This window comes from Mobula hypostoma, chromosome 4, assembly GCF_963921235.1.
Source record: "Mobula hypostoma chromosome 4, sMobHyp1.1, whole genome shotgun sequence".
Classification (NCBI taxonomy): Eukaryota; Metazoa; Chordata; class Chondrichthyes; order Myliobatiformes; family Myliobatidae; genus Mobula; species Mobula hypostoma.
In genome coordinates this window covers 100,758,568-100,784,240 of record NC_086100.1, presented here as the reverse complement: position 1 = coordinate 100,784,240, position 25,673 = coordinate 100,758,568, and the positions used below count along the sequence as shown (strand labels likewise).

At 39.6% G+C, this 25,673-nt stretch overlaps 1 protein-coding gene across 5 annotated transcripts in view; it reads right to left on the bottom strand.

Moving 5' to 3' along the window:
* Window positions 1-25,392, bottom strand: part of zbtb49 (zinc finger and BTB domain containing 49) — a 34,783-nt gene extending 9,391 nt beyond the window's left edge. For 2 of the 5 annotated variants that reach the window (XM_063046303.1, XM_063046304.1), the window contains exons 1-6: window positions 25,255-25,387; window positions 24,752-24,807; window positions 21,128-21,297; window positions 7,751-8,916; window positions 2,141-2,187; window positions 764-843 (exon numbers count right to left, since the gene is read on the bottom strand). In XM_063046303.1, the coding sequence (XP_062902373.1) occupies window positions 764-843; window positions 2,141-2,187; window positions 7,751-8,916; window positions 21,128-21,285 (1,451 nt within the window). In that variant the 5' untranslated portion in view covers window positions 21,286-21,297; window positions 24,752-24,807; window positions 25,255-25,387. Of the gene's footprint in view, window positions 1-763; window positions 844-2,140; window positions 2,188-7,750; window positions 8,917-21,127; window positions 21,298-24,751; window positions 24,808-25,254 lie in introns of all 5 variants that reach the window. The other 3 variants (XM_063046300.1, XM_063046302.1, XM_063046301.1) reach the window with 2 other exon arrangements.
* Window positions 25,393-25,673: the final 281 nt, after the last annotated feature.

Sequence of the window (25,673 nt, the reverse complement as noted above, 5' to 3'; positions counted from 1 at the left end):
CATCAGGAGACTTAATAGAGAAGAACTTTTGGATTTATGTTCTGACAGCCACAAAGCCTTAGGGCGTCTGTAGGGTCTGAATGTCCATGGTGAAGGCCTGATGCAGTGTCCTGACCCAAAATAGCGACTATCCTTTTGCCTCATAGATGCTGAGTTCCTTCTGTAGTTTGTTTTTTTCTCACTCCAGATTCAGCACTTGAAGATCTTTGTTCCTCACTATCTATGTGGAGTTTATAAATTCTTCCCATCACTGAATGGGTTTTCCTACAATCATAGACACATTGGTACGTTGGTGTTACAGAATTGGGAACAATTCAGAGTCCGTAGGCATGTGGGAGATGAGGATTGGGACTGATAAAAATGGCCTGAGAAACAGCATAAACATGAGAAGCTGAATGGCCATCTTCTATGTCACAAGAAATTCTGAACTCTGAAAAAAGTGTAAATATTAAAATAATAATAATCATTGTCATTATGTGCCTTGTCGTATGAAGTGGGCGTTCATTGTTCCCATGACCATGATTGTTCTTGGCAAATTTTTCTACAGTAGTGGTTTGCCATTGCCGCCTTCTGGGCAGTGTCTTTACAGGATGGGTGACCACTATCGACAGTCTTCAGAGATTGTCTGCCTGGCGTCAGTGGTCGCATAACCAGGACTTGTGATATGCACCACCTGCCCATATGACCATCCACTAGCATCTCACATGGCTTCACGTGACCATGATCGGGGGTTGTGGGGTGTTAAGCAGATGCTATACCTTACCCAAGGGTGATCTGCAGGCTAGTAGAGGGACGGAGGACCTTACACCTCCTTTGGTAGAGACGTACCTCCACTCTGCCACCCTATTAAAATAATATGAAAATAAAAACCATGCCAGCATTTATGTTCCAACCCACCTATTCCTATTTTTGCTTATTTACTGTTTTTCCTTCTCTCAAATCCTTGTCTAGCTTCCTCTTCCATACTTCCATTGCATTTGCCTCAATCATTCCTGTGGTAGTGAGTTCCACATTCCCATTGTTCATTGTGGAAAGGAATTTCTTCTCAATTCCCTGTTGAAATTATAGGTGAATACTTTCTTCCCCACAAAAGGAGATATTTTCTCTATATCCCCTCTATCAAAACTTTTTGACAGCAAAAATATAGTTGCTGAAATCCAAAATAAAATCAGTAAATGCTGGGGAAATGGACAGCAACATGCAGCTCCTCTTGTGACAGAAATAGTGGCACCATCATAGGGCAATGCTTTCTCGCCCACTTTATAAGGTGAAACACCAACTCTCCCAGACCTTGCTGAGTATTTCCAGAATTTTCCCTTTCCCCATTAAGATCTTTTATCATTTTAAAGACATCAGTCAGGATGGTACGGTGATGCAGCAGGTAGTACTGGTGGCTCACAACTCCAATAGCCAAGGTACAGCAAAGATCTCCTGTACCTTCTGTACACAGTTTGCATGTTCTCTCTCTAACCACATGGACTTTCTCTGGGACACAAATGAGTTGGTAGGTTAATTATCCACACTATGTGTGAATGGTAGGAAAATCAGGATGGAATTAATGGACACATGAGACAGAGTGGGTTAATGTTATAAGTGAGGGAATGCGATTGACAGCTGGCATTCACTTGATGGGCCAATAAACATTTTATGAAAAAATATTAAATGTATTTTATGAATATTCACCCCTCAACCTTCTTTTGTCATATATAAAGTAGGCTCATTTTTTTTGGTGATTAATACACCATGACATTTCTGGTATTACTCCTACATTCTCTTCAGTGTATCTGTATATCTTCTATAACATGGCACCAAAAGAGAATGAAGTGAGAGAGCTTATCGTCCAACGTTGCTACCTGCCCATGATTAATGTTTGTAGAATACTAATGTGACAATGTGATAACAGCTCCTTTGGAATACAAAATAGAAGTGATTTAGTGCCCTGTCACTTAACACAACACTACATATTCATATGGTATGTGTTTTTAAAAATCTTTAAACACATTAGATATACACCAGAATAATTTATTATTAGATCACTGGGTTATGCTGTAATGCAAACCGACAGAACCTGTACCATTCAAGGTATCAAACTTGGACTCAATAAAATTCAACTATATTTTAAATGCATTTTTATCTTTACCTGTGAAAAGTGCTTCCCACAGATGTTGCATTCAAATGGCTTTTCTCCTGTTAAATATAATGAAATACTGATATCAGAAATACAGACAAAATAGCAGATGGAGATTGGTAACATCTCCTTATACAACATAGAAGTAGGTTTTAGCATCTTTAAATATATCTCATAATTAGGACTTTGTGTCAATACTAACTTAATGACATTTGCTCTTTTGCCCCCCCCCACATTAACAAATCGCCTTAGAATAAATTTTATTTTGACTTAAGACTTCGATGCATAGTAAGGAATTGATTAACAAATAACAGGGCCATGCAGTTACAAAGGACAAAATGTGATGCTTTTGCTGTGGCATTACTCAGAAAAAAAAATTCTAAAATATTGAAAAGATATATGTTACTCATTTATTATTTGCATTTCAGATTCTTTGTACATGAAGCTGTTATTCTTTTTTCAATTAGATGCCAGTGAGTAGTAGTGTCCCACAAGGATTGTTGCTGCGACATGCGCTGTGATGTAATATACATGAATAACTTGGATGTAATCATGAAAGGCAAGATCACCCAGTTTGTGGATGACATGAAAATCAGAGGAATTGTTGATAGTGTGAAAGCTAGTTCTAGGTTGCAGAGAGATATTGATGAAAAGGGTTGTAAAGTAGCAGATGGAGTTTAATCTGTGGGTGGTGATGCTTTTGGGAGCAGGTAATAAGGCTAGAATAACCACCATGAATGGTATGGTCAACAGAGGGACTTTGGTGTGCAAGTTCACAGATATTTGAAGGTGGCAAAGCAGGTACATAACATGGCTAGGAAGGCATATGTGATTAGTCAAGGTATTGAATACAGAAGGCCAGTGTTGCTCAGACCTCAACTGGAGTACTGGGTGTAGTTCTGAACACCATGCAACAGAAAGAATGTGGCTGTGCTAGAGGGTGCAGAGGACATATCAAAATCAGGTTTCATATCACTGGTATTTGTTGTGAAATTTGCTGTTTTGCAGCAGCACTACATTGCAACAAACAATAATAAACAAACATAAATGACAATAATATATAATTAAATTATACAAGTAGAGCAAATAAAAAGAATTAAAATATTGAGGTAGCATACATCGGTTCATTGTCCATTCAAAAATATGATTGTGGAGGGAAAAAGCTATTCCTGAAATGCTGAGTGTGCGTCTTCAGGCTTTTGTACCTCCTCCCTGATGGTAGCAATGAGAAGAGGGCCTGTCCTGGATGATGGGGGTTCTTAATAATCTAACTTTTTGAGGCATTGCCTTTTGAAGGTGTCCTTGATGCTGGAAGGACTATGGCATATAAAATTACTAAGGATATGCTTAGACAGCCAGAATCTTTTCCTGAAGGTAGAAATATCAGACACCAGAGGACAAGCTTTTAAGTTGGGGGGGGGGGAGGTAGAGAACATTTAGCATAAACCAGCATGAAGATCAGCACAACGTCAGAGTGCTGTACTGTCTTCAGAATAGACTGCAGAAAAACTTTCTGCATTTCAGATCCGGATACAACTTTCAACATATCATTGGGGGGTGCGGTGAGAAATTTAGGAAGGCTATGAGAGGGACTTTCTTCACCTGGGGGGGAGCATTTCCTGGTAGGCATTTAAGTGTCCAGATGAGCACTTGAATTGCTGAGGGATAGAGGGTCTGGACCAAATGCTGGGCAATGAGAAATAAGGAGTAGTGTCCACAGGTTAGAGAGGACAAGTTGTGCTGAATGGCCTGCTTCAATCCTGTACGAATTTATGATTCCATAAAACAATTATACACACCTCTCTATAAACTGTCTTGATGAAATCAAGATTTAATATCAACAGAATAATAAATTATTACAGTCACTAAAAATGAGGCCAATTGTTTTCCTGAAAATATTTGCAACTGCTCTGAAGTTATTTGAATCTTCAACTGCATTAATATATTAAAACTAGATGTTAACCAAGTGTTCTTTACTTTAACAACATTATGGTGTGGATATCTGCTGATCTGCATGTTCAGAGTTCCAGGCCCTGTCTTGCTTTTTATTTGAATGAATACTTTCAGATACAATTTCAAATATCAATCACTGTTTGTGAGTTACAGTACATTCAATGGAAATAACATGTTAGCTAACATCATTTTTCTTTGGATTGTTAAATGCTTTTATACCTTTGTTGATGCATGTTAATGCTATTAGAATATTATGGTGTATATTTATGTTTATATGGGGGTTGAACTGGATACAAAATAGAGGGCTTCTGAAGCAGTAGCTGCACCATGTTAATAGTGAGGTTCACACCCCTGTCCGTCATAAATAACAAGGTGATTTTTATTAAAAGACGGTGGACAAAACTAAAGTAGTGCTGATGCAAACTTAGCAGAAATAAGCAAGAGTCCAATATTGGAGATGTGGTCCAAAGAATATGAACCAGAATTGAACAGGTCATTGTGAAAAACAGAAGAGATGGGAGCTAGCGAAAGGATTGAGGAGTGGGTGAGAGACAACCAGATCAAGGTGAGATCAAGGTGTGTTGATGTTTGTAAAAAGGTGGCTCAAGGATTGTGACAGAGCTTCTGGAAGTTCATTTTCCCACAGAACTTTACATCATATTCAAAAGCATAGAGTTCCCTTTATGAATTTGCTTTGTAGATGAGAGGCACATTATACTATCTGAAATTGATATTACTTGGGCACAAATTACAGGGCATTTGCTGAGAAGTGCCGTATTTAGATGATGACAGATTGCAACAGGCTAAATATGGGCCAGAAGAAAATGTCAATGATTCAGAGAACAAGTCACATAAATACAAATATTTAGAAAACATATGTGTTTAGTCATATTATAAATAGAGTGTTAGCACCTCAAAAATAACCCAATTGCTCTGAAGATCTTTGGGACACTCAGAGTGTTGATAGGTAGGATGCAAACACAGTTTCCATTTATCACACAATTAAACTCCAACATCATAAAGTGAAGAGTGAATCTGTCACAATAGCCTTAACTTACAAATGGGTTCTCACGAAGTATTGCACTATATTGAAAATATTCATCAATGGCTCACTGTACAGAGAACATAGAACACTAAAGCACAGTTCAAGCCCTTTAGCTTACAATGTTGTGCCAACCTTTTAATCTACTCTTAAATCAATTTAATCTTACATTCTCACATAGCCCTCTATGTGCCTATCTAAGAGTTTATTAAATGTCCCTAATATATCTGGCTTGATCTGGCAGAGTGTTCCATGCACCAACCACTCTCAGTTTAAAAACACCTACCTCTGACATCCCCCTATACTTTCCTCCAATCATCTTAAAATTATGCCCCTCATATTAGCCATTTCCATCCTGGAGATCAGTTTCTGGCTGTCCAATCTATCTTATCTTGCACAATTCTATTAAGTCACCTCTCATCCTCCTCTGCTTCAAAGAGAAAAGTCCTAACCCACTTAGCTTATCCCCATAAGACACTTTCTCCAATCCAGGCAGCATTCTCATAAATCTCCACTGCACTCTCTCTAAAGCTTCCACATCCTTGTAATGACTTGACTAGAACTGAACACACTATTCCAAGTGTAGTCTAACTAGGGTTTTATAGAGCTGTAACATTACCTCATGGTTTTGAACTCAATCTCTTGACTAATGAAGACCATATGCCTTCCTAACAACCCTATCAACTTGTGCAGCAACTTTGAGGGATCTATGCACATGGACCCCAAGATCCCCAAGTTCCTCCACATTGCTAAGAATTTTGCCATAAAACCTGTATTCTGCCTTTTAATTCGACTTTTGAAAGAAAATCACTTCATACTTTTCTGCGTTGAACTCTATCTACCACTTCTCAACCCAGCTCTGTATCCTATCAATATCCTGCTGTAACCGATGACAAACTTCTACACTATCAACAACTCCACCAGATTTCATGTAATTTACAAACTTACTAACCCATCCTTCCACATCCTCATCAAAATAATTTATAAAAATCATAAAGAGCAGGGGTCCCAGAACAGATCCCTGCGGCACACCGCTGGTCACTGATCTCCATCTATGACCACCCTCTACCTTCTGTATCACAAAGCCAAATTTCTCTGAATCCTATGCCTCTTGACCTTCTGAATGAGCTGACCATGGGGAACATTATCAAACACCTTATCTAAAATCCATATACACATCCTCAAAGAATTCAATTGGGCTTGTGAGTTTAACTCTGGGTCCTCCCACAGTCCAAAGACATACCGGATAAGTTAATTGTAACTGTAAATTGTCCTGTGATTAGGTTAGGGTTAATTGGGGTTGTCGGTTTGCTGGGTTGGCACGGCTCCAAGGTGTGCCTAGATAAATAGGATTTCTACAGACAAAAGGAACATTTTATTGCTGATATCAATAAAAGCAACCAATAAAGCCCTAGAGAGAAGGGCAGAACATGCTTAAAATGATGAAACATTTTACATGCATTTTATATCCTAACACATCCTCCTTGAGATCAATACCCAAATTTAATTGCTGTTAATGCCAAACCAATTTATTTCCCCAAAGGCAACATTCTCATGTTGACAGAGGAGTGCTTCTGAAACAGGTCAATTTCATAAGGTGGATCAAAATAAAAAGTTCCAAGCCATTTTGCATTCCCTTTCTAATAAACCTTCTGACACCAAGGTATTCTTCCACTACAAAATTGATGTGTCATCCATTTGAAAACCTGAATGAAAACCAGGGATAAAAGTTGCAACAAACTAACTGTGTCTGAGTAATCTCTGGAACCACTTCATTGGTTACAAACTCTTAAAATCACCTCCTATTAGACGTATTGAAGCAATACACAGAGAATCAGAATCGGGTTAAACATCACTGGTATATGTCGTGAAATTTGTTAACTTTGCAACAGTAGTACAATGCAATACATGATAATTTTAACTTCCCTCATTTCATTGGAAAAATTATTATAGTTTTGTGTAACATCTAAAAAAAAGTACATTAAATGTGCATTGCAGTATTAATAAGAGTAATATCCAGCAATGTGGAAAATCTGTCAGCCCAGTACTACCGAAGTTCCAAGTATATCAGATTAATGGAGTTTCACTGTATATCACAAATCAAAATTTAACCAACAATTGTCATTAGCAGGGCACTAAAAATATGACATGAACTTTATGAGAAACATATTGGCATGCTTCCATTGGGAAAGGCAGGTCACACCTGAAACATGGTAAAGGGGTACTCTGGGAGTTGCCTATTTTAGAAAACACTCCTTGGTGGAGTGTCAACTGTGGGCAAAAACTTTCCACAGGCACAACACCATGTTTCAACAAATGTAGTAAACTTTGCAGACCAGATGGACGGTTGACTATTCATCAGTTGTAATCATTTCTCAGGGTCAGAATTAGAAACAGATTTATTACCACTGTCTTATATGACGTGAAAATTGTTCTGCAGAAGTATAGTGCAAAGTCAGAAAAATTACAATTAATTATAATGAGGTCCTGTTCATGGACTCTTCAGAAATCTGATATCGGTTTCTAATTAATTCTGATAAATTGCACAAGACTATTAGAATGTATAGTAATGAAAATAAGATTTAAAAAATATAAATTTAAAGATGTGCTTTTAACATTTACTATACCTGTATGAGAACGTCTGTGTAACTCGAGATTGCTTGGGTGCTTAAAGGTTTTGCCACATAGTTCACAACAATATTGTTTCTGCGACTGAACATTTGAGTTATTTGAATGGTCAAGAACCTCCACAGTATCTCCAGCAGCTGTCTGGCCACCATGCAGCAGATCATTCCCAGCCAAAGGCGAGACAGCTTGTTTTTCATGCTCCTGGTCTTTTTCCCCGGGATCACTGCCTTGACGCTGATTCTCTTTAGGCAGCTGTTGTGCAGCATGTTCATTAATTTTCTCCATTTCAATTGCTTCATTCAATTTAGGTTGTACGGAGGTTGACTCAAGCTGTTTCTGGGACCTCAAATACTCATACTTCTTCAGAGGGATTGTCTTTTTCAAGAGATGCAACTGCCTAATGGGTTGAGGCTCGATGTTCCCTGTGCTCTGACTAAAGGGCCATCTTTCTTCTGTGTGTACAGTCATGCCTGATGAAGAGGACTCCTGACTGCCATTAGTGCATTGAGAATGATCAAGGGAAGACACATCCTCAGCAGTTACTGCTGCTCCTAATCCATCATCAAGATCTTCCCTTCCTGGTTCCCCTTGGCTGTTATTGAAAAAATGTGGCAGCTTTTGATTAAACATTTCTTTACCATAACAGCTGTATAATTTAGTAGCCTGTTGAGCATTTTGCCTCACGGGATAAACTGAGGAATTCCTCTCTGGAGGTCCAGGAGTTTGGTTCTGTAAAGTGGCTGATATTTCAGCCTGGGAAATATCTGGGAGAGGTCTAAATAAAAGACCCAATTCCTGTGCTTTATGAATGTGGTTCTGTATTCCAAATGAACAGTCACGGTTTATCTCTGTTGCATCATTGTTCTCTAGCATATCCTCGGTGTCAGTTGTCAGGGACCCATGTAGTGAAATGACCCCAGCTCCTGACAAATTGCTGGTACTACTGATGACACTAGCTGAAGCCTTCAGGAAAGTATAACACAGGCTAAGCACATTTGGAACCTGCAAACACTGAGCAATGTCTAATACTGCCTGGACATTTTCATGGCTAAGATCAAGGCGCGAGGTGTACATAAAATCTAGAATTTGGCCAATGCCGCCAACATTTTTAATGTCCAAATGGAAGACGTCACGACTCTGGCCTGAAGAATTCTGAAATAAGGTTCTGTAAGTTAATAGATATAATACACAATTAGTTTGAGCTAAAGGGTTTCATCAGGTTTCTCTGAAGTATTTATTAAAAACAGTAATCTCCTAACTAAAGTCTCCAAGTACAAAATTAGCTATTACTTTTTCATTATTACTGCAAACACTCTAACAAAGGCATTTTAATTCACTAAAGCAAGACAATTTAACAGTTCACTAAATCATAACTAAGTATTCTCTACAAGGAGGGGATTTTATCAGTTAATAATTACAGCTATCTGGAGGTTCCGGTGACGCCATTGTTCAGAGTAGCAGCTTAAATCAATAGCTCCTCTGGAAAAACGCATATTTTGCCCCGTTAATCCATCCAATATAAGATCTTCCGAAAATATCTGAATTGATAAGGGGGGGCAAGAATGGGGAAAAAGAATGGAGATAAAAAAAGCCCCACTGCGGAGCCAATGGAAGAGAGGTGCAGCGCGCGGCTCTCATACACGTGCACGTGGCAGTGAAGCGGATGCTGCGCCTCGTGCAGGTGAAGCAGCAATATGATGAAGATTCTGGAAGAGGTCAGGGAAGTCCAAAAAGATATAAAACAGCAACTAAATGATATAAAGTCAGAGCTGGCCAACGTCAATCAGAAAATAGCGGTGGCAGAGACTCGAATTGAGAAGGTGGAAGATCACGTGCAAAACGTGGAACAGATACTAAGTAAAACAATAAAAATATTAAATCAACAGGAAAGTAAATTGCTTGACCAGGAGGGAAGACTGCGACGGAAAAATATCAGGATTTATAATGTTCCCGAAGGAGCAGAGGGATTGTCAATGATAGACTTTATAGAAAAGCTGCTGTGGGAAGCGCTGGAGATACCCACGACTATGGAGACTGACATTGAGAGGGCGCATCGTTAGCTTGTCCCGAGGCCTCCCGGAGGCAGAGAAAGTAAGCCACGCTCAATAGTACTTAGATTCCTTCGATTCAAGAGTAAGGCGGAGATTCTATGAAGGGCCTGGGGTAAGAAGAAGGCTTTTTTGGAACAGGAAGTTAATATACTTTGATCATGATTACCCCCCGGCGGTCCTACAGAAATGGAAGGAATATTCTGAAGAGAAACGAATATTAAAGCAAGAAAAGATTAAATTCCAAACCCTGTACCCTGCTAAACTGAGAGTATTTTACCAAGAAGGGATACAACTATATCAGACAGTGGAAGAGGCAACTACAGACATGAAGAACAGAGGACTGCCCACTAGCATGGTCAAACCAAGGGAAAGTCTGGTTGAGCAGTTATCCCGATCTGCTTGGGAAACAGTTAAGAGACCTGAGAAAGCAGGGGACGGGAGCAGGACGAGAGAAGGATATTAGGAAGAGACTGTGAGTTCTCTGAGGCCAGCCCTCACCTCCCCCAGAAGAGCCATAAGGTTTGGCTAACTTTAAAACTGCTGATAAACTAAACAGAAGCAAAAACAGACGGTAATATACCTATCTCCAGAAATACATATTATATTGTGGATTTTATATTACTCAATGTTTAAAATTTCATTCATTCACTCCTTTCTCCCCACCTAAATGAGAATATATACATGGGAGGAATACACAGGGAAATCATTTCTGTGTAATGGACAGAGATTTTTTTTTAACTTACTTCCATAGATAACTGCAGTGGGGGCCCTCAACTCACAGGTAGGAGGGGCTATCCCCCATAGCTAGACGTTTCCTCTAGCTCAACCCAGGGTCATCTAGAGACCCCAGCCTTGGAATCACACCATCGTTACCTTTTTTTTATTATTCACGTTTCTTGGCTCTTATTTGTTCATGAAGTAGATCGATTAAGTTATATTCTACAAATTTCAATGATATACTAACAGATAAATACACATGGCTAAGGACAAAGTAAAATTCATTTCTTTTAATGTCAATGGGTTGTTGAATCCAGTCAAGCACAGTAAAATTCTACCAAAAATGAAAAAAGAACAAGCTCATGTAGTATATTTACAGGAAACTTACTTAAGTGATAATGAGCATGGAAAATTAAAGAGAATGGGCTTCACTAATTTGTTTTTCTCCTTATATAAATCAGGACAGAGAAGAGGAGTTGCTATTCTCATCTCAAGCAAGCTAAATTTTGAAAAAGTATTCGAAATGGGAGATAAGGAGGACAGATATATTCTGGTAGGAGGGAATATAGATGGAAATCCAGTTACTTTATTGAATATATACGCACCCCCCCCCCCCCCGGAAGTGATATTAGTTTCTTCCAGAAAATTACAAATATTATGGTAATGGAAACAGAAGGACTCTTGATATGTGGGGGAGACTTAAATTTACAATTACAACCAAAGTTAGACTCTTCCAATAGAAAAACTTATGAAACAAGGTCCTTACATAAGAAAGTTAACACTCTTTTTGAGGATGTTGGTCTAATTGATATATGGAGGGACCTTTTCCCCGACAGAAGGGATTACACTCATTATTCTGCCCACTCCCGCCCCCCATTCTGTATATACAAGAATAGACTATATCATAACATTTGGAAAAGATGGAGACAAAATAATCACCTGTGGAATTGGGACAATAGATGTAAGTGACCATGCACCTATATATTTATCTGTTGATTTTGACCTACAACCAAAGAATACTATTTGGAAACTAAATTCAAGTCTACTCTATGATCCCTATTTTAAGGAACAAATTAAAAAGGAAATTGGCCTTTACTTAGAATTCAATGATAATGGAGAGGTTTCACCTCCCATTCTATGGGTTGTCTTAAAGGGAAAATTATAGCGATATCTTCATATAAGAAAAAAAAAGGAATAAAACATTAGAGGAATTACAAAATAAACTGAAGGAACCAGAAATAAAACACAAATTGAGTTTGGCACAGAATACACTAGAGGAAATTTAAAAATTAGGAATGAAATTAATAGTTTGGCTACACAAGAAATTAGAAAAAATTTAATGTTTCTGAAATGGAGACACTATGAAAGTGGATCTAAATCTATGAAAATACTGGCATGGAAACTGAAAAAATAAGATAGCAGAAAATACAACTCATGGAATTAGGGATCCAAGAACAAAAGTGATAAAAAAATAAGCTAAGTGAAATTCAAGAAGCTTTTGAAACGTTTTACCAACTCTATATTCCAAAGTTCCAGGGGGAAGCATAACCCAAACTGGCACCCACCTGAATTATTTAGAGTTACCCACTTTAAGCAAAAAACAAAATAGACCATGACTGCAGACATAACTGAAGCTGAACTAAAAACTGCAATTAGTAGGCTTCAATTAAGCAAGTCACCAGGATCAGATGGATATACGGCAGAGTGGTATAAAGAGTTTAGATGTGAGTTAATTCCTGTCTTACACCCACACTGAACTGGGCTCTAAGAAAGGCACAAATGCCACCCAGCTGGAAGGAGGCGATAATCTCAGCTATACCGAAAGAAGGCAAGGATAAAATGGAATGTGGGTCATTTAGACCAATATCTGTCCTTAATGTGGATTATAGAATATTTACCTCCATCATGGCCAAACGATTAGAAGTGTTTCTACCCACACTAATGCATAATGATCAGACAGGTTTTATACAACAATGCCAAACACAAGACAATATACAAAGGACATTTCACATTATGGATAATTTTTAAAAAATGAAATTGAAGCAATAGTGATAAGCGTGGACGCTGAAAAGGCATTTGATTCGGTTAATTGGAAGTTTTGTTACAGAGTTTTACATAGATTTGGTCTACATGACACAATTATTAAAACTATACAGGCACTATAAGACAATCCTACTGCCAGGATTAAAATCAATGGATATTTATCTAATAGTTTTACCCTAGAAAGGGGCACGAGACAGGGTTGTGCATGGACACCGCTACTCTTCGCGTTATATCTGGAACCATTAGCTCAATACATCAGACAAAATGAAGATATCAAGGGAATTACTATTAAAGGGACAGAGCATAAATTGGCCTGTTACGCGGATGACATTTTGATCTATCTAGGGCAACCAACATACTCTTTACCTAAACTGATGCAATCCTTTGAACAATATGGCCAATTATTAGGATACAAGATCAACATCGATAAAACCCAACTACTTTCATATAACTATAACACACCAAGAGAAATTGAAAATAGATATCCTTGGGCATGGCAAACAGAGTCCATCAAAAGATTTGGCAAAATTATCAGAATGCAATTATCAGCCCATATATAAAAAAATTAAGGACAATATAACAAGATGGAACCTAATTCTTTTTCTTGGTCTCTGTTCAAGGATTGAATCTATTAAAATGAATATACTGCCCAGACTACTATATCTCTTTCAGACCCTACCAATACAGATTAACCAAAATCAATTCAATGAATGGAACAAGATGCTATCAAGGTAAAAGGCCTAGGGTTCGTCTCAAAACTTCGCAATTAGCCAAGAAAAAGGGGGGGGGCAGGGAATGGGGCCTACCTCTCTTAGAGATTACTATTTTGCAGCACAGTTGAGAGCTGTGATAAGCTGGTGCAACCCATCATATGACACTCAATGGAAAAACATTAAGGAAAGGATACTTTCCAACCCCATACAGGCAATTTCGGCTGATAACAACCTACAAAGTTACATAAATAATATTGACAACCCGTGGGTGAAATGGACTCTTAAAATATGGAAAACTATTATAAAAGAATATAAACTAGAGAGAGACATTGCAACTCTTAAATGGTGTGCATATGACTCGGATTTTACGCCAAATAAACTGGATGCTAGATTTAAGGACTGGACAGCTAAAGGAATAACACCTATTTTCAATATAATGTAAGAAAGAACACTGTGCAATGAACAGGATTTGATAAGTGATCTTGAAGTAAAGGAGCCATTAGGAGGTAGTGACCATAATATGATAAGTTTTTACCTGCAAGTTGAGAGGGATAAGGGCAGATCAGAAGTGTCAGTATTGCAGTTGAACAAAGGAGACTATGGAGCCATGAGGAAGGAGCTGGCCAAAGTTGACTGGTCGGATATCCTAGCAGAAAAGACAGTGGAACAGCAATGGCAGGTATTCTTGGGAATAATGCACAAAGTGCAAAATTAGTTCATCCCCCAGAGAAGGAAGGATTCAAAGGGGGGAAAGTGGCCACAGTGGATGACAAAGGAAGTCAGAGATAGCATAGCATTAAAAAAGAAGTATAACAGAGCTAAGATGAGTGGGAAGACAGATGATTGGGAAATTTTTAAGGAGCAACAGAACTTAACTAAAAAGGCAATACGGGGAGAAAAAATGAGGTATGAACGCAAGCTAGCTAGGAATATAAAGGAGGATAGCAAAAGTTTTTTTTAGGTATGTGAAGAGAAGGAAGATAGTTAAGAACAATGTTGGGCCCTTGAAGAATGAATTGGGAGAAATTGTTATGGGAAACAGAGAAATGGCAGACGAATTTAATAAGTACTTTGCATCTGTCTTCACTAGGGAAGACACAAGCTATCTCCCAGATGTATGGATGGGCCAAGGACATAGGGTAACAGAGGAACTGAAACAGATTGACATTAGGAAGGAAACGGTGATGAGTAGACTGATGGGACTGAAGGCTAACAAGTCCCCAGGTCCAGATAGTCTGCATCCTAGGGTACTAAAGGAGGTGGCTCTGGAAACTGCGGATGCATTGGTGATCATTTTCCAATGTTCCTTAGATTCAGGATCAGTTCCTGAGGATTGGCGAATGGCTAATGTTATCCCACTTTTTAAAGAAAGGAGGGAGGGAGAAAACAGAAAACTATCGCCCTGTTAGCCTAACATCAGTAGTGGGGAAGATGCTAGAGTCCATTATTAAAGATGAAATAGCAGCATATCTTGATAGCAGTGATAGGATTGGGCCGAGCCAGCATGGATTTACCAAGGGCAAATCATGCTTGACTAATCTATTGGAGTTTTTCGAGGATGTAACCAGGAAGATAGACGCAGGAGATCCAGTGGATGTGGTGTACCTTGACTTTCAGAAGGCATTCGATAAGGTACCACATAGGAGATTGGTGGGTAAAATCAGAGCTCATGGCATTGGGGGGAGGATATTGATATGGATAGAAAACTGGCTGGCAGATAGAAAGCCAAGGGTAGCAGTGAATGGGTGTTTCTCGGAATGGCAGGTGGTGACTAGTGGGGTGCCACAGGGCTCGGTATTGGGACCACAGCTGTTTACGATTTACGTCAATGATTTAGAGGAAGGCATTGTGAATAACATCAGCAAGTTTGCTGATGATACTAAGCTGGGTGGCAGTGTGACGTGATGAGGATGTTAGGAGAATTCAAGGTGACTTGGATAGGCTGGGTGAGTGGGCAGAAACTTGGCAGATGGCATTTAATGTGAATAAGTGTGAGGTTATTCACTTTGGGAGCAAGAACACGAAGGCAGATTATTATCTGAATGGTGCAGAGTTAGGTAAGGGAGAAATACAAAGAGATCTAGGAGTATTTGTTCATCAGTCTCTGAAGATGAATGAGCAAGTGCAGCAGGCAGTGAAGAAGGCTAATGGAATGTTGGCCTTTATTACAAAGGGAATTGAGTACAAGAGCAAGGAAATCCTTTTGCATTTGTACAGGGCCCTGGTGAGACCACACCTGGAGTATTGTGTGCAGTTTTGGTCTCCAGGGTTAAGGAAGGATATCCTGGCTGTGGAGGAGGTGCAGCGTAGGTTCACTAGGTTAATTCCTGGGATGTCCGGACTGTCTTACTCAGAGACTGGGCTTGTACACGCTGGAATTAAGGAGATTGAGGGGGGATCTGATTGAGACATATAAGATTATTGAGGGATTGGACAAGATAGAGGCAGGAAATATGTTCCAGATGCTGGGAGAGTCCAGTACCAGAGGGCATGGTTTAAGAATAAGGGGTAGGTCATTTAGGACAGAGTTGAGGAGGAACTTCTTCTCCCAGAGAGTTGTGGAGGTGTGGAACACGCTGCCCCAGAAGGCAGTGGAGGCCAATTCTCTGGATGCTTTCAAGGAGGAGCTAGATAGGTATCTTATGGATAGGGGAATCAAGCGTTATGGGGACAAGGCAGGAACCGGGTATTGATAGTAGATGATCAGCCATGATCTCAGAATGGCGGTGCAGGCTCAAAGGGCCGAATGGTCTACTTCTGCACCTATTGTCTATTGTTCAGTTTTGAAATGCTCAAAGAGAAACACTTATTAGAAAAACAAGACTTTTACCGGTAATTACAGATGCGATAGTATGTTAATAGGACGGTTGAAAATGTAACCAAGGCAAGTACATGTCTGATAGAGCTATTTAGAAAAGCATATAATTCAGACAACGGTAGTAGAATCATTTCAAGCGTGTATAAGGGTTTGTCAAATCTTAAAACACATTCTACTTCATACATTAAAACAAAATGGGAGAAGGAGGGAGGGATAATAATATCTGAGGAACACTGGACAATAATACAGAGGTATCAATGGAAGTGTACCGGTTCACAGAAACGGAGGGAGTTCGGGGGGAAAAACTTGATAAGATATTTTATTACACCCTCTCACATCCCATTATGATAGTAACCCCTCTGTTTGCTGGAGAAATTGTGGAAATCAAAATGCAAACCATTATCATATTTTCTGGGAATGCCCTGTTATCAAAGACTATTGGAGCGGGATACATAATGCCCTACAAGACATCTTTGAATGTGAAATACCCTTAGAGAGTAAGACAATATATTTTGGGTATATACCTCAAGAATGGTTGAAAAGAGATAAATATTTAATGTATGTACTGCTGGTGGCTGGTAAAAAGACCCTTACCAGGAAATGGTTATCACAGGAGAGCCCAACTTTAAATGTATGATTGGAAATTACAATGGACATTTACAAAATGGAGAACAACATTTGTTAATCATAAATTGGAACAATTTTATTCATACTGGAAAAAATGGTTTAACTACATAACATCTCATAGGCCTGATTTTATTCTCACAAGTCAATGAATATGTTGTTAAAAAAAATCACTCCCTACTCTGTACATAGTTTTCTTCTTTTGATTGTTCTTTCTTTCCTCTCCTTTCTGTAAGTGTATACCTCAGATAAATATTATGTGGAGATTTGTGACAAATATGATATACATGTACAGTATCCAAAATACATCTTATGGAAATGTTTGACGATGAAATTCATTTAAAAAATTACAAAAAAAATAATTACAGCTTTCTGGTAAACTATGGTATTGAAAACTCAGCCCTTGGATGTCTTGTCACTAGTGTTACTAACTTACACAGACTTCCAAGACCACAGCTTATTTCAAATTTAAGTGCTCAAATAAAATACTATCAAATATTCTTTTTGAATATTTCTCGATTATTCAAAAGAGGAGCATTGTCAAAAAGAATTACTGAAAAAAATTTATAGGGATGAATGATATTGGTGATGTACCAGAGGTTACAGAACAGAGCCAAGAGAAGGAAATATTGTTGCTAAGTTTGTTCTGGAAATGAGAGATATTGGCAAGTCTACCATTGCCATGAATTACAGACAAAATTTCATAAATGGGCATAAAAATCTATTTAAGAGATATCTTCAGAGATTTTAGAGAGTTTCAAGTTCAGTAGCACAGACAAGAGGAATTGTTTGGTGAATATGAAGTCAGGCTAAAAACGTTAATAAGAAGTTGTAATTTCTGAACCTTTTAAAATCAGACACTGTGAGATTCTTCCATGTCTGGAATGTTCTTCACACGGAGAGTGGTGAATCTGTGGAATTCTCTGCCGCAGGAAACAGTTGAGGCCAGTTCATTGGCTATATTTAAGAGGGAGTTAGATATGGCCCTTGTGGCTAAAGGGATCAGGGGGTATGGAGGGAAGGCTGGTACAGGGTTCTGAGTTGGATGATCAGCCATGATCATACTGAATGGCGGTGCAGGCTCGAAGGGCTGAATGGCCTACTCCTGCACCTATTTTCTATGTTTCTATGTTACAGGACAGAGTTCTGGCAAAACACTTTCACACACTGGAATTAAAAGAGCAAGTTCAAAGAAAACTATAGGAAGGTGACTAATATGGACATGGTCGTTAAATACATGAGGCTGTTTTACTCAAGACAAGAAATAATAGTAAAGGTGATTGCAATGTAATCTACTTAGGGACACGTATGCTCCAAGAGGCTCTGTTAGGAAATCAAGTCAGGAACGCAAAAGGTGGGGAAGCATGCGTCTGTAAAGCTGTTAGTCACAGATGATACCTGATCTCAGAACAGCATTCAAAATGGCTGTTGTCATACTGTAACAAAGTTGAGCATAATACACTGAGGTGAAAGACCCCAAAGAATGTAATCGCCAGTGAAGATGGTATTTCAAACACAAAGGACAAGCTTAAACTTAAGCAACTGTTACAATGGAGTACATATGGTGGATTGTGACAAGCAGGTGGAAATGTAAGTGTTGAGTGGTATTAATTGGGCATCCTCGGCCAAAGATTCTTGACCACCTAATTAATTCAGAAACCAAATGTAAGAAACCAGATTGGCAAGTCAACAAGTTGTATAACAAAGAATGTATCAGGAATCCTCAACCACTTGAGGCAGAGCCAAAATGCATCATTTTTGCTTTACAGGGGAGGTGGACTACTGGACTGCCAGAGACAGGGGGGTCCAATTGCTCATCATTGTTATAAGTCACATAAGCAATCATGGGCATATACTGGATTGAGCCACTCAGACTAAGGTACTGCCCCTGTGGAAAAGATCCGTTGTTAGATGGTGAAGGGACCCAGGAGTCCCTCGTGTTCAGGGTACAACAGCCCCACCCAAACAGAAGACTAGTCAGGTGGGAAAACAAACAACAAGCAGCAACTGTGGGAGGAAAGAAATTGTTGACAATTCCAGCCATCTGCTGTCTCATACATCTCCACAGCCTCATTTGATAGGCGCCAAGAGTTTGTAGAATTTTCAGAACCAGAGTCACTAAGTGTAGCTACAGTAAAAGTAGCCACTGAAAATGATGGTCCACAATTAAGATGGACAGTTCTCTCCACAAGGGCAGGCAGGGTAATTAAGCTAAGGTAGTAATAAACCACACCACTGCAGATGCAACTTGCTGCGAGCATATCCAAACAGGAAAGACATGCAAGGCTGAATGGTAATCTTAACATTTTCAGTTTGCTATATCAACAAAAAATAAATCTACCATGATCTAAAACAAATCAAGAGTATTCTTCAAAAGTTATGAATTTGCAGTGCTGAACATGCAGAATGCTGGTAGGCTCAACTGCATTTACTTTAATGCGAGAAGCCCCAGGATACGTTAGATAAGCTTGGAGCATGAATGAGCACATGCAATTACGATATTATTGTAATCACAGAATCTGGGGTACAGAAGTTTCAGACATGACAGAGGAGGGGTCAGAATCAGAATTATTGTCACTGACGTGTGACGTAAAATTTGTTATTTTGTAGCAGCAGTAAAGCGCAAAGACAATGGACATAAATTACAAAAATAAATAAATAATGCAAAAACAAAGGAATATTGAAGTAGTATCAGTGAGTTCATGGACTGCTCAGAAATCTAATGGCAGAGAGAAGAAGCTGTTCTAAATTGCTGAGTGTGTGTCATCAGATTTCTGTACCACCTTCCTGATGATCGTGCTAAGAAGATCATAATGATCTCACAGATTCTGATGGTCCTTAATGATGGATGCCACCTTCCTGAGTTAACACCTCTTGTAGATGTCCTTGATAGTGGGAGGCTTATGTTCATGGTGGAAATGACTCAGTCTATACCCTCTGCAGCCTCTTGAGATTCTGTGCATTGGAACCTCCATATCAGGCTGTGATGCAGTCAGAATGCGCTCCACTGCACTTCTATAAAAATTTGTAAGAGCCTTAGGTGACATACCAAATCCTCTCAAAGTCTTAATGATGTAGAACCACTGATGTACTTCTTTGTGATTGCTTCAAAATGTTGGGCCCAGGATAGAACCTCTGAAACGTTGACACCCAGGAACTTGACTCCGCTCACCCTTTGCACTGCTGACCCCTTGTTGAGATCTACTGTTCTGACAACTTTCCCTTCCATTCAGTTCCTTGGTCTTGTTGACACAGGGCCATTATTGCGACACTATTCCACCAGTCAATCATATACACTTCCTCATCACCATCTGAGATTCTACCAACAACAGTGGTGTCATCGGAGAATTTATAGATGGTAGTTGAGCTGTGCTTAACCACGCAGTTGTGTGTGTAGAGAGTAGAGTAGAGAGCTGCTCTACTTTACTGTGATGTTCTCCCTAATAATATTAGGGAGGATCATCAAACAGGGTCAAGTGGGTAAAATTTGGGAATAAAAGAAGGGATAGGTTGAAAGGGATAAGTTGGAAGGTACAGGTTCTGAACAAATTGTTCTGATGAGATTACTTCCAGTAAACCTGGCATAGATGAGGGTGATGAGACTCCAGGGTTTCTGAGAAAGAGCATAGTGTCAAAGAGTTGCTGGATCAAGCACGTATCGAGTTGAAAACACAAACAACAGGAATTCTGCAGATGCTGGAAATTCAAGCAACACACATCAAAGTTGCTGGTGAACGCAGCAGGCCATGCAGCATCTCCAGGAAGAGGTACAGTCGACGTTTTGGGCCGAGACCCTTCGTCAGCGTCCTGACGAAGGGTCTCGGCCTGAAATGTCAACTGTACCTCTTCCTAGAGATGCTGCCTGGCCTGCTGTGTTCACCAGCAACTTTGACATATCAAGTTGGGTGGTTTAAAAGAGGACCTGCCTGCAACATGGAAACATTTCAAATATCCTATGAGAAGTGTGTCAGTACGCACAGACTTAATGATCTCAGTCCGCCATAGCACAGCCAGCGTGAGATATGGCTAAAGCAATATTCCAGAAAGAGAAACTTAGGAAGATGACTTTGTAGCTTTCAAAAGGAAAAGAAGAAGAAAGATTCTGTCCCTACCAAATAGAAACCATTGAAAAGTTTGAATCAGAAAGTATTTTGAATTAGATGCCTTTTGTTATAATTTAACTGATGAATCTCCATTTCAGTTGAAAACATTAAATGTGTACTATAAACACATTACTGATAGGAGACAATTGTGATGCTTAGAAGTGATTACTCTCTGGAAGACAAAACCAGATCAGCAATTCTGTTGACAGTTATGTACATTAGTAAAAGGAAGGCTGATACTAAAATAACCCAAGCATAACTCCAGTTCACACTTTTACAACAAGTCATACAAGTTATTCATGCCTACCTGAAGTATTGGCTAAATGCTGCTAGCACATTCTTATGGGCCTTAAAGCAGACACCCTTCACCACCAGCATGCAGTCACAGAGGAAGCCCTGGATTCGCTGTTCATGAAGCTGCTGTAAAAGATGGCAGCTGTGGTTTCCTAGGGATTCGGCTGCCATTCTTCTGCTAACCTTGAAGAGAAAAACAGTCCACTTCATAGGAGGTTGGGAAATATGCACAGTTCTGGACGTTGCCAATAGAGACATAGACTGTAACAGTAGGAAGGATGCTTAAACTTTATAAAATACAAACACAAACTGAGAGAAAACTGATAATAGGATCTGAACTGATGAAGGCTCTGGTCAGAACAGATACTGGGAGATCACTCCCTTTGCACAACAAGCGCTTGGAAGCTGGAGTGTGCTGCCTACAGATGTGGCAGGAGTAGGTTAGATTGGAGAAATATATTGTGGAGAGAAAACTGCAAGGCTTCAGAGAAAGGGGTAGTGGAGAGAATTACGCAGGTGAATCGGCAGCAGGGACTTCATTGGCCTAGTTGCTTCCTGTGTGTTAACTTTAAAGAAGAACCTCTTCACAAATAATGGAAGGCAATATATCATGTAAATATAGTAAAATCATGCTCTGTTATTTAATGAGATGTACAGGGTAAAAGGAGGGAATGGATAACTGCAATTTCAAAACTCTGTACGGGCTTACATTTCTATGTACAAAACTTATTCCTGTGCAGTTAAACTGCCTCTGACTTTAAGTCAATCATTGTTCTTCAGAACAATACATAACTTACTTCTTCCATCTTAATAGGCTTGGTTTAAAACTATGTTAATCTACAGATTTATACAAAGTGGAATAAATACTTTCATTTCAATAATTTGTTAACTAGTTTACTTTGAAAGCATATTTCTTTCAAATTACAATTCAAATACCTACCCTTTTGCCATACACTACTTTCCTAAATACCCATCTTCTCACAAACCATTAATCTCTACAGTAAATGAGTCACATGGATCATTATGCCTTACCTCCTTTCTAGAGCATCCTTCAAGTCTGATGAAAGGTTTTTTCCCTCTCCCCAGAGATGCTATCAGACTTGAGGATACTTGCCCAACATTTGTTTTTATTTTTAGATGGACTGTTTACAATGCATAGCTGTAAAATCTTTTTTTATCATTGAAAATACAGGAAAACTACACAGGCCAGATAATGCTTGTCAGCTCCCTTTCAACTCACCAGGGCCCGTTCCCAAACTCCCTTTCCCACTCATTTGGCTGCTGATTCCCATGTTCCCCTTAAACTAATCAATGTATTACAATACTGTCTAACACCCTGAAAATAAACTGAATTACAAGTGTACGGGCAGCAATTCTATAGAAATAACATCAGACATCCCACCCTGCAAAAACTCATTTCAGGGAGGTAGCACCATCAACTTGCGGGAGACTCACGGGAGAAGTGGGATGTCTGCAGTAGAGTAGCTCCTTAGCAGCTGGCCAGCTAGTTTAAATAACGTTCGCTATGCTAATGAACAAATGACACCTGTTAAACTCACCTCAACATGTCTTTTACAGTCTTAACACAACATGGGCAATAGAAAAGTCACTGTTGCAAACAGTACAGCGAGCAACACTGTCATTATTTTTGACCCCTATTAGGCAGGGGTACACTTTAGTGTAGTCTGGGGTGACGTATGTTTTATATTTTTTGGAACACTCTGCCACTCTGACTTTTTTTGGGAACTCTCTCGCTCTTGCTCTCACTCTCTATCGCGTATTCTCTCGCTTGTGGTCGCTCTCACTCGTGCTCGTTCTCTCGCGCTTGCTTTCTCACTCTCGCTCTCTCATGCTTGCTTTCTCGCTCTCACTCTCTCTCATGCTTGCTTTCTCGCTCTCACTCTCTCTCGTGCTTGCTTTCTCGCTCTTACTCTCGTGCTTGCTTTCTCGCTCTTGCTCTCTCTTGCTTTCTCACTCTCGCTCTCTCGCGCTTGCTTTCTCGCTCTCTCTCTCTTGCATTTGCCTTCTCTCTCTCTCTCTCTCGTGGTCGCTCTCACTCTCTCTCGCACTTGCTTTCTTGCTCTTGCGCTCGCTCTCTCACACGTTCTCTCAGGCTTGCTCTCAAAAAAATCAATTTCCGGGACATTGTATATAACTTGCGAGTATCAGGGAGCCACTATTAATTTGCGGGAGACTCCCAGAACTTCCGGCAGAGGTGGGATGTCTGTAACATACAGTACAGGAACACTCACAACACGCTGGAGGAACTCAGCAGGTCGGGCAGCATCCGTGGAAACGATGAGTCGACGTTTCGGGCCAGAACCCTTCGTCAGGTTCCGGCCCGAAACATAGACTCATTGTTTCCACGGATGCTGCCCGACCTGCTGAGTTCCTCCAGCGTGTTGTGAGTGTTGCTTTTATCCCAGCATCTGCAGATTATATTGTGTATACAGTACAGGAAATCTGCTAGTCTGGCAGCACCACGGTGCTGAGTTGTGTGTGGTATTTAGTGTTAGTATACACAGGATTGGTCCACCATGTAATTTTGAGACAGAGTACGTAATTCAGCATCTAAAATGCAAAATTATTGAACTGTTTTTGAAAGCCAACAAAAGAAAAAATTGAATTTGGCATTTGGAAAAAGTGGATAGGAAGGCAAATGGCATATTGGCCTTTATGAATAGAGGGTTCGAGTTTAAAAATAGGTAAGTATTGTTTAATTTTTTCAATTAGTGAGGCCACACCTGCAGCAGAGTTTTGGTATCCTTACTTAAGAAAAGATTGGAGACAGTCTAAGGGCTCACAAAGCCAATTCTAAGGATGAGCGAGTTCTCTACCGATTAGCCAATATTAGAAATTAGGTTTAAATTCTTTGCGATTTTGAAGAGGTCACTTGCAAACATAAGTGGAGTATAACAGTAGATGTTGAGATGTTTCTACTAACGGAAGTACATTGAATAAGAGAACAAATTTACAAGATAAGGTGGCGGTCATATTTCAGGAACTCTCTACCCCACACTATTGCAGGAGCTAGACCATGGGGGGTGGGAGAGCACTTAAGGACGTGGTAGATGAATTTTTGAAAGATAAGGAATTGAGATCCATGAATTGGGGCAAAGAGGGAGACAAGATCCACAGTAGAATAGTCATTTATCATCTTGAACTGCAAAACAAAATTAAGGAGATTACATGGCCTACTCCTGCTCGTATTTTACATTCTTGAATCAATATATTTAATAATGAAACACCAAACTCACAAGCCATCATTTTAATTTCGACCTTAAGATCAGTTAGATTGTCTCTATTTCCTTGTGCCAAAAAGGTAATTTTAGCCCATTGAGTGAAAGCAGCTCAGAGAAATTTGTTTATTTATTTATTGGGCTAAAGCGCGAAATAGGCCCTACCAGCCCTTTGAGCCACGTCGCACAGCTATCCCCCGATACTAATCCTAGTTTAATCATGGGACAATTTACAATGACCAATTAACCTACTGTGGAAGGAAACCGGAGCATATGGAGAAACCCCACACGGTCACGGAGAGAATGTACTGGAAAGCATCATACTAAGCTCTGCACTACTGTGCTGCCCGCCCCAAATCCCATTCTCTGGGGCAATTCACAGTCGTCAATCAACCTACCAAGCCATATATCTCTGGGACGTGAGAGGAAACTGGAGAACCATGCAGTCACATGTCTGCAAACAGAGAACAATACAAATCAGGATTAATTTACTTGCTATACCGATGTACCATTCTAAATTTGCATTAAAACAGGAACTACATGTCAAGTCGGGCAGCATCTATGGAGAACACACCATTACAACTAGTCTGCTGAAAGATCATTGTAAAGAAACAGTAACATTGTTCCTCACTCCACCTATATAGTAAACCAGTCAAGTGTTTCCATCATTTTCTATTTTTATTCAATTTCCAGCTTCTAGTCTTTTGATTTTGGATCAGAGTGTACATTTGTTTAACTAGTTAAAAGATACAAATATTTAAGATTAGGCTCATGCACATACTGGAGATTACAACATTTTAACAAGAGTAACAACACAGACACCATCATGGCATTATGAATTTGAATACATTAAACTTCACATTTCTTCTTTACAAGCTTTCATTCTACGGCAATTTCTTACATTCAGACAGGTTGCATGTCTCCTCTCTTGTATCACTGCCGAGCCTTACTGAAGGTTTTCTCTGATTCGGTTTCCAGGACAACAATTACTAAAGAGGCCCAATTACTTAGAGGACGTTGTGCGGTCTCAATTAAGAATACCAAGAAGATGAATGGTGAAACTTGAATGCGAACACGAAGAAGGTGGTAGTAATCGACGCAGCTTGTGTCTTGAGCTTTACAGCACCTTTTCCCTTGACAATGGGTCACATCAGAAGTTGTCTATTTGCTTTGTTGAGGAGAGGCGCAGGGCGGGGACGCTGATCGGCGACAAACAACTGGAACGAGCCCCGGGCGGCCCACATTCGCGGGCAGGATCTTAACCGAATTGTCCGTGGATTTCACTCCTCTCGTTCTCCATTTTCTCTCTCCAGTTCCTTC